Raw genomic sequence first — 10,398 nt, forward strand, 5'->3', positions numbered from 1 at the left:
GTCCTGTGTGGGAGGGGCGGGAATGGGTGCGGCCCGCCGCGTGACTCCTGGGCCGGGGGCCCACGTGGCCGGGGCGGGGACTCGGGCGCCCGGGGCGCCGACTGATTACGTAGCGGGCGGGGCCGGAAGTGCCGCTCCCTAGTGGGGGCTGTTCATGGCGGTTCCGGGGTCTCCAACCTTTCTCCTAGTTGTGGTCCTAAATACGTCGGAAGCGGAGGCGGCGAAGCTTGAGGTAAGGTTCTGTGGTGTGTAGCGTTCGTCTTTGGAGCATACGGGCGCCTCCTTGTTGCCCGGAATCGAACGGAGTCTGCAGACCGGAGACAAAGGCCCTTGGGCGGGGGTCCTTCGTTTTAAGCCCTATGGGGGAGATTTTTGAAGACTGGTGGGGGTGGAAAACGAGGGGCCAGACTGGAGGCTTCCCCACCGGACCTGAGAAGACTTGCGGGAGGTGGAGGGGGGGGGGGTTCCTTTACCTTAGGCTGAAGGCGGGGCCCACGGACTGTTGAAAAATAGAGCAGGGTGGGGGTAGCCAGGCGACTAACCACAATTCTGAGGCCCGCAGTAACCTGCGAGGGTTTTTGCGCTCCGGAATCACCTTGAGAGCCGAGTGGAAGTTCACGTGTATGGAGCCGATACATTTCAAACTCAACGTTTTAGTTACTATTGATTATAGAAAGCTTTTGAAGTTCTCTAGATGTGGCTCGCCCATTAAACCTAATTGCTGCTTTCCCACAGGTTCTTGCTGGTGTGAAATGACTGAGTACAAACTGGTGGTGGTTGGAGCAGGTGGTGTTGGGAAAAGCGCACTGACAATCCAGCTAATCCAGAACCACTTTGTAGATGAATATGATCCCACTATAGAGGTGAGGCCGGGTGGTAGTGTGCTGACCCTACCTCTGGCTTTTGGTTCCCCCCCTACACGTATCCTTTGGCCAAAGGAATCATCAAGAGAGAAAGTAGAAGTTATTTGGGGTGCTGCATTCAGGAGTACAATAACGAAGCTTTCCATGTTTGTGGAGAAGAGCTCATTTTTATTAATTGGTAAAGATTTTCTTAAAAATCGGCAGTTTAGTAAACTGTTGCATATTCATTGTTGAACTCATGACAGTTCTATTGAAAAGAAATAGGCCATACATAGTAAGAGTGACTGAGTAATAGGATGTAGATAAAGGATTCAAAAATCTAGGTGTTCTTCAATTTTTATTAGCTGGTTGAAGCAGCTGAGACTGGGCTGAAGTGGAAAGAACATGAGATTTTGAGTCACTGCCTAGATTTCTTTCAGTCCCTGTTTGTAGTTTATTTCTTTTTGTTATATTGAGCAAATCACTTAAACTCTGAGCCTCATTTTCCTCATCTTTTAAAGTACCATAAACATGTCCTGCCTATCACACACACAAGAATGTTGAGGAAAAATCAGTATAAGTTTTTGTGTGCGTTCATGTTATATATTGGCTTGAATAAATGGCATCTTAGGTCCTTTAAATAAAAGATTTATTTAGCTTAGAAATGTCTGACTAGAGATTTATTTTAATCCACACTGTGGTCTTTCTACTGCCTTGCCACTGAGTGTTTAATAGAAGCTATCATGGCAGTTATTAAAAATTAATCATTAGTCCTTGGCAGAAATTTCATTTTAAGCTTAGCAGCTTTAGCATTAATAGTTAGGACCTTTTAATATTCTCCTGAGTTGTGTTTATTGAAGGGTAATATACATACAGTAAAATACACAAATGGCATAGCTATAGCTCAAGAACCAAAATTTTTAAGTCCACAACTCAGAAATATAGACCATTTCCAGTGCCCCAGAGAGTTCTCCCATGCCACTTTCCAGTCCCACCTTGCCAGGAAATAACCACTTCTCTGACTTCTGTTATTGTACATTAGTTTGACTAACACCCACCTATATCATTTTAATTTTGCTCGTTTTCTTGGAACACTCATACACTTTATCATATTTTGTGCTTCCAGTTTTGGCAATGTGAGTTCTATGTTAATTTGAAAGTGTATTACAGTCCAACAGTGAAGTTGAGTTACAGACACCAATCAGTAAACTGGGAAACCAAGTCCCATTCTGTTTCTGGAGCCAGATCTTTACCACGTGTGATGGGTTTTCTTTGAATTGAATTCCCAAAACATAACTATTAAAATACAAGTAAAAATTTTGTCTTAGGAAACATGGGATCCCTGGGTGGCTCAACAGTTTGGCATCTGTCTTGGCCCAGGGCGCGATCCTGGAGACCCAGGATAGAGTCCCACATCGGGGTCCCTACATGGAGCCTGCTTCTCCCTTTGCCTGTGTCTCTGACTCTCCCTCCCTCCCTCCCTCTCTCTCTGTCTCTCATGAATAAATAAAATCTTTAAAAAAAAAAAAAAACACCTTTGAAACATAAATATGTATGATCTATGCATGTTTTTCTTCCTGAAGAATTATAATTATATACCTTATTTGAAACCTTTAGGAATTTGATTCAGGAATATTTCCCAAAGGTAAAAATCCACCATGATTAGAAAAAGATTTTTGTGGTATAATCTTGTTCAAAATAAAAGGTATTTGTATATTTAGTCATAAATGTAAATGACACTGTGCCCAGGGCCAGGTATAATTGGTGGAGGTATATTTAGAATTTTAAATGTATAATAAATAAGAAAAGTCCAGTTCATACCTTAGTAAAATACATTGTGAAACCTAATCCCGAGTCTAACTTTAATAGAGCTGTCTGAATTACCACATTTTTTCTCTTTCCAGGAACAGAATGGCCACATTTTCCTTTCTGCAGGCATATAGGATTTGGGGATTTTTTTCCTAGGGTGACATTAAGTACATTCTCTTGTGATTATATATTAGGAGTTTGAGGGACAAATTCCTAATAGAGATGGAAAGAACTTAGCTAGGAGCTTATCTAACCTTGGCAATAGCATTGCATTCCCTATGGTTTCTAATAAAAATGAAATTTTCCTCTCTCCTTGCCATCTCCTACCCTCCACACCCCCAGGATTCTTACCGAAAACAGGTGGTTATAGACGGTGAAACCTGTCTGTTGGATATACTGGATACAGCTGGTCAAGAAGAGTACAGTGCCATGAGAGACCAATACATGAGGACAGGCGAAGGCTTCCTCTGTGTATTTGCCATCAATAATAGCAAATCATTTGCAGACATTAACCTCTACAGGTACTAGGAACATTTTTCTGAAAGAATGATCTATAAGTGTATTCTGAAGCTTTGTGGGGGAACAGGAAATGAGGATACCGCATTAGGGAATATAGCGTTTTTAATCATGAGAAGAGTTGGTTTCAGATTGTTTAACATTGAGGATCTGGGGTTATCACTGAAAGTTAATATTGGAATTTATTTTATATAATACACTATGGCTAGAATGTGTGATAATACTTAAATTAAGCTTATTAATGAGATAATTCAGAACTAAAGGTGGTGGTATGAGAGGTCACAAAGGAATTTCAGAGAGGAAAACATGTCTGAAAAATAGTTGTCAGTCATAGAAAAGAGAAAATGATAGGAAGAAATGGATGGGAGTAGATAAAGAGGAAAGATGGTCTTTCTCAATAGAACCATAAAGTTTCTAAGCTCACTCAGACCATAAAAAATTCTAGTACAACATCCTTGTTCAGATTCTGACAGAGTTGCAGGAAGTGGTTTGTTAGGTTTTCAAAGTCATAGTTGTTACTAGTAGCAGAGCCAGGACCAAAAACCCAGGGCTCCATTTTCTTAGCTCTATGTTCCTTGAGCAGAGTAATATAACGGGTTGAAACTTGGCCCCATCATCTGTTGCCCATGGGACTTTGGGACAAACTCTCAAATGTATGTGCCTCAGTGTCATCTATAATATGGAGAGAATAGTACCTGCCAAGAGTTGTAAAAATTACAAGTTAATAAACATGTTAATCACCCAGAAAAGTGCCTAGCACATAGTAAATGCTATGCAAGTGTTTTCCGGACAGCCTGCAGTCCTGGCTTGTGCTCCGTTGGTATGGTATGATGATGTCTGCTCACGGAAACAAGCTAGTCCAAAACTTACTTCAGTGAGGTTTTTTTCTGCCTAAACCTCTATTCTTCATTTGCTCTCTGGAAATAATAAACAATATGTAAGAAAATGTCCCAACACTTGTCAAGTGTCCAACACTTGTCAAACATCTAATATTTGTTGAATTTCTAGAAGTCTTTTTCCCTCTTAGGCGGTCTTAAATTATGCTTTACAATAGGCCACTGCCATTACACCAAAGGTCAGTTCTGCAGACAGCCATTGTAACGCAGGTTCAGCACATGACTTTGTAATCCAAGGGTAGAGTCTGGAACAGTACTGTGCGGTATGGTAGCCACAACCTTATGTGATTATTTCAATTAATTAAAGTTAAATAAAATTGAAAAATCAGTTCCTTGACCATATAGCAACTGACTTCTCAAGTGTCCAGCAGCTACATATGACTAGTGGATATAGTTGGACAGTGCAGATAGAACCTTTCCATCATCGTGAAAAGTTCTATTGGACAGTATTGGTCAAGAGGATCTAGAGCAAAGTTTCCAAACTGCTGTATGGTATGTCTTATATGTCATTGAAGGGAGTGCTGTAAATTGGGAGTTCCAAATCCTTTAGTTACCCTTTAATAACAGTTCTGGTGTTTTCTATTTGGTATCTTGGACTTCCAGCTATAATATTGTTTGAAGAAAATGTTTGGATACCACCTACCTAGAGAAGTGGATAGACTGTCTGATTAAATATGGTCATTCTCAAGAAAACCTCAAAAAGTTATTTTGAGGCAGTAAGCTTTACTTTTAATACTTCAGATCTTAATCTAGAGTGTGATTTCAAATTGCCAGTTAAATCCAGAGCCAAGCTCTTTGGAGAATCAAGGAGCCTAACAAGGGTGTGTGTCAAAAAAGAATAGAATAGGGATCCCTGGGTGGCGCAGCGGTTTGGCGCCTGCCTTTGGCCCAGGGCGCGATCCTGGAGACCCGGGATCGAATCCCACGTCAGGCTCCCGGTGCATGGAGCCTGCTTCTCCCTCTGCCTGTGTCTCTGCCTCTCTCTCTCTCTCTCTCCTCTCTCTGTGTGACTATCATAAATAAATAAAAATTAAAAAAAAAAAATTCTAAAAAAAAAAAAAAGAATAGAATAGGGGTGCCTGGATGACTCAGATGATTAAGCGTCTGCCTTCAGCTCAAGTCACGATCCCAGGACCTGGAATTGAGCCCTACATCAGGCTCCCTGCTCAGCCAAGGGTCTGCTGTTCCCTCTGCCCCTCCTCCCCATTTGTGCTCGCTCTCTCTCACTTAAATAAAATCTTAAAAAAAAAAAAAAAAAAAAGAACAGCCATCCATTTCCACTAGAAGGTGAACCAGAACTTGGCTTCCCTATGGCTGCTGCATCAAATCTAAACCAGTCTACCTAGTATGCATGGTCCCTTAAAATTAGCGAGGAAAAAAAGTGAAACTCCATACTAGACAACAATAGGGCTAAATAAAATTCATTAGAATCTTTTTTTTTTTTTACCTGCTCATGCTTTCCTAAAAACCTACTCTTACGTTATGATAACATAATCCTTTTTTTTTTTTTTTTAAGGGAACAGATTAAGCGAGTAAAAGATTCAGATGATGTACCTATGGTGCTAGTAGGAAACAAGTGTGATTTGCCAACAAGGACAGTTGACACAAAACAAGCCCATGAACTGGCCAAGAGTTATGGGATTCCATTCATTGAAACCTCAGCCAAGACCAGACAGGTACAGCACAGCTTTGAGCATCTGGTGTGGGTTTTTGTTTAATGCAGAAAAAGTGTTAATACAGAGATAGGATCCATTGTCTTTGTTCTTACGGATTTTCAATATTCTGTTTTTAATCTTCTGTTTAAATGCAAAATGAACTGATAAATATTCTGGTGTGGTATTTTACTCATTAACATGCTAATACTACTAAATATTACTAAGATGAAGACTCTTGATTAAAGATACTTAGAAATATTAGACATTTCTCCATCAGCACCAGCCAGTATTTAGGGCTTTTGCTCTCCTGAATCGATTATTTAGATCTGATAGTTCAGTATGACCCATGTTACCCATCTCCCTGTACTTGAATGTTATTTTTGCAAAATAGGCCATTCATATATTAGTCTTTTAATGTGATTCAATAAGAATGCTAAATTTGGTGTCCTCTTCTTAAATCACCCTATTTTCATCAGCTAATTGGAATTTTAAATCCACATAAAGAAGTACAAAAGAAAGAGCTTACAACTTGGATTGTGTCTATTAAGCCGTCATTATTATGTTCTTTTATAGGGTGTCGAGGATGCCTTTTACACACTGGTAAGAGAAATACGTCAGTACCGAATGAAGAAACTCAACAGCAGTGATGATGGGACTCAAGGTTGTATGGGGTTACCATGTGTAGTGATGTAACAAGGTGAGCATGTGGTCTCCTGACACAATTATGAATTTTATGATTTAGCATCGGGCAATTCGGAGGATTTGCTGTTATATTTTCTATGTTGCTATTTAACCAAGAGTGTCTGCTCATTTATAGTTGTAAAATATTTCCCTTATGGCATGCTTTCTGAGAGAACTGAAGTCTAAACTTTTTAAAGCATTGAAGTGTTCTATAGACATTATTAAATAATATTGGACACTAGACGGTGTTATGAAAAGTATGCTACCTTACCACATTCTTGGCACAGATTAGGAGTTGGAAGAATCACTACATCAAATCCCTATTATAATGACGTGGTATGTGTTCTTTTCTTATAGACACTTTTAAAGTTCTAGCATCAGAAAAGAGCCACTGTCAAGGTAGGACAGGTTTGGAAATGAATATATTATCATTCCTGTTGATTTCTTAGCCTTGTTTTTCTTATATTCTCTATGCTACTTACACAGATCCTGTCTTCATTTTAGCTGCACTGACACCCTGGTCCTGACTTCCCTGGAGGAGAAGTATTCCTGTTGCTATCTTCAGTCTCACAAAGAAGCTCCTGCTACTTCCCCAACTCTCAGTAGATCAGTACAATGTTCTCTATTTGAGAAGTTCTCCGAACAACTACCTCCTCACTTGGTTGTCTGACCAGAGAAATGAACCTCTTGTTCCTTCCCGCTGTTTTCCCACCCTGAGTTCTCCCCCAACACACATAAACAAACCTCTGCCATCCCAGGTTTTTCATCTGAAAAATAATTCATGCTCTGAAACAGAGAACAAAACTGTAGACATGAAATTCTGTAGGAAACAAGGTCTTGAGCTCAAAAGTAGCAACTGCTGGTGACCTTCCCCCCCCCCCCCCCCTTTTACTGTTGAACTTGGAACTATGTTGGTTTTTGGAGAAATGTCATAAGTTACTGTTTTGCTAAGAATATAGTTAAGTTGACATTTGGTTTGTTTGTAATATCATTAGCTATTTTCTATAAATTGGCATCTGCTCTGCATTCATAAATACACGAGTGAATTCTGACTTATGAGTCTATCCTAGTGTTCTTGACTTTCACATAATTAAATCTAACTCTTGCAGCAAAGTGCCTTTTTCTTAAAAGTGGTTTGTAGACTTGCTTTATTAATACTTCAGTGGAATAGATGTCTCAAAAACCATAATACATGGAAATGAATGTCTGAGACACATCTATAACCTGTCTACCTTTGAGGGAAAGACATACCGATGTGATAGCAGATGCCATTTCTTATGTGTATGAAGTTGGATTTCCAGAGACCTGATTTGGGTCTCTTCCAAGAGAAAGGTGAAACTGGAAACAATTATGAATAATTTCACTTAATTTTTACTTAATCTCTACTTTGGGGGAGGGCAGGGGGTAGGTTACCACTTACAAAATATATGCAATTTGTTTCTTCTAGCTTACTGATAATGAACTTCCATTCATATTTAAATTTAGGTCATATATGAAAGCTCTGCATTTGCTGCAGGTATTCAAAATTGTAACACTTTAATGCAGTTTTATTTAATAGCTATGATTAATGATTTTCAAGCCTCAGATGTATTAACACAAATTTTCACAGCATATCATGGTATTTTAATTATGTATATAATTGCCCTCATTCCCTTTCTCACCCCACCCTGTCCCCCACCCCACCACAGTGGCGGCTTGGTGTTTCAGTTGAGTAAAGCATGGTGCTAAGAGCCCAGGGTCACAGTTTCAAAACTTGAGCAAGCCAATTAGCATCACAGAGAGAGAAATCCTTCCATGTTTGCTTATTGCACCAATAACTCCAGCTAGTAGTTTTGCCAGATGCATAATGTTAGTCCTGTAAGGAAGGAAGAGGTCAGTTAGCACAAATTCTTTACCATGCATGACTGGAAAACTTGCCATCTTGAGGAGGGTCAACTTAGAGGTTTTTATATATAAAGTATTTAGACTTTTTTCAGCCATGTGGAAACTCTGAATTAAACCAATTCTTTTTTTGTTACTTTGAAAATGAGGATGCCTCAGATCAAAAATTTTTTAATTATCTCTATTCATAATATTCTTTGAAGGGTTCAAAACAGGATGTTGATGAATTAGTCTGTGCATACCAGATAATAAGCTGATGAGTTTGTTCAAAACAAGGATAGCCTTTCTATTGAAATTGCTGTTTGAGAAGGCAATGGAAAATAGAATTAATTGCTAGTTATGAGGATTTGGAGGTAGAGCTTTTTCTGTTTGCAGATAATTTCATGGCAATTCTAATGAAAAATAGACTTGGAAAACTTTTGGTATAAAAGACTAGTTCCAAAATGGCTACTTTCTGTTCTGGTCTTCTGATGTATAAATATTTAGTGAGGTCCTCCATCTTCTAAAATGAATTTTCCTATAAGTAAACTCCACATTGCCTTGAAATGAATTCTGCAGAGGGGAAGAAACATCAACTGTGCCCAGAGTGGAATAAATCCAGAGAGTTGTGTTCCTCAGTAATTTTGAGAGCTTTCACATATAGTCAACACCTGTAGACAGAAACTCGGCTGCTCTGTTTCCGCTTCTCGTGGAACCTAGATTGAGGCTTATCACCTCTGTCCTTGTCATTGTCTTCCACCTCTTCCTCCTCTGCTCTGTGTGACTGACAGTAGGATTCTTTTTTTAAATATCAAATTTAGGGGAAAAGATACTCATTTTAGCCCTAATAAGGATGTACTTTACGGTTTTTTTTTCAAGTATGTTCTAAGCACAGAAGTATATAAATGGGGCCAAGATTCAGACTTCAAAATGTTCTTTTAATAGCTTCTTAAGAAGTTAGGTGTAGGTGTGAATTTTGGCGCAATAGAGTGACAGACTTACAGTTAAATGCTGAATGACTTCAGTTGGTGTGAAATAAAGTGTTGTTTTTAGAATATGTTTGTAATTGCTGAAAACAATTGCAGTTTACCTCAAAATCTGAAGAGTCTCTTTCCCCAAGTTAAGTGCCTGGCCAGCTGTTATGAATTACATACTACTTTGTGTGTGTTTGTGTTTTAAAGGTTGCACCTTCAAGAGTGTGAAAATAAGATGCTCTGTCTAAAGGCTACCATGCCTAATCTGTAAATGAAACTGTTAAGTGCTGTATTTGCTCCAGCAGCATACTCTAGAATGTTACTTGCTAATATAATATCATACTTATTACAGTTTTCACTTTGGTGTAATAGATAAAATTATTCCCAGTATGTATTTTAGTGGGCCCATATTTAGTCTTTCATCATCCTTTAAACTGCTGTGAATTTTTTGTCTTGACTTGAAAGCAAGGATAGAGAAACACTTTAAAGAGATATTTTGGTTTTTTCCCATTCCAGAATTTGTGAGCATAGTCATATTTTGCTTTACATTTACAGTCATAAACTCTCAAGCTGGCAGCTACAACCAAGAACCAAAAAATGGTGCATCCTGCTTCTTGTAATTCATCTCTGCTAATAAATTATGAGAAGCAAGGATAATTAATTAGGGAAAATATGTTACTTAGGTGGTTTCTATAAGCAAGGGACTATAATTCTTGTACATTATTTTTCATCTTTGCTGTTTCTTTAAGCTGTCTAATGTGCCACAAAATTATTTTTTAAGGTGTTTCCTGTAAGGATTGTTTTAAAGGAGTTCTCATTATGAGTAGTTGTAGATATGTTTCAAAATATAACTGGTGATTTTTAAAGGCCTGAGTACTGACCTAAGAAGCAATTATATGAATTCTACTCTGGAGGGAAGAGAGGATGTTAATGGAAATTGTTTGACTTTTACATTTCTGTGCCATCAAATATAGGTAAAAATACCAATTGTGCAATTCTGCTGTTTAAACAGAAACTATTGGCCTCCTTGGCCCTAAATAAAAGGGGCTGATATTTTAAGTTGACTATTTTATTGTAAATTAATCCATCCTAATTTTTAAAAATTGAATGTTTTTCTTGTTAAATGTTTAAAAATAAAAACTGGAAGTTCTTTGCTTAGTCATAA

At 38.5% G+C, this 10,398-nt stretch overlaps 1 protein-coding gene across 2 annotated transcripts; it reads left to right on the forward strand.

The window, feature by feature from the left end:
• Positions 1-64: 64 nt before the first annotated feature.
• NRAS (NRAS proto-oncogene, GTPase) lies at positions 65-10,398 on the forward strand. Of its 2 annotated transcripts, none has more exons than XM_025994622.2 (7): positions 65-232; positions 736-863; positions 2,994-3,172; positions 5,580-5,739; positions 6,292-6,415; positions 6,757-6,798; positions 6,904-10,398. In XM_025994622.2, exons 2-5 carry the CDS (start codon positions 753-755, stop codon positions 6,409-6,411), a joined length of 570 nt encoding a protein of 189 aa, XP_025850407.1. In that variant the 5' UTR covers positions 65-232; positions 736-752; the 3' UTR covers positions 6,412-6,415; positions 6,757-6,798; positions 6,904-10,398. The 2 variants fall into 2 exon arrangements, with proteins under 2 accessions (XP_025850407.1, XP_025850408.1); XM_025994623.2 differs by having other exon boundaries at positions 84-232; positions 6,886-10,398.

This window comes from Vulpes vulpes, chromosome 8 (assembly GCF_048418805.1).
Source record: "Vulpes vulpes isolate BD-2025 chromosome 8, VulVul3, whole genome shotgun sequence".
Lineage (NCBI taxonomy): Eukaryota > Metazoa > Chordata > Mammalia > Carnivora > Canidae > Vulpes > Vulpes vulpes.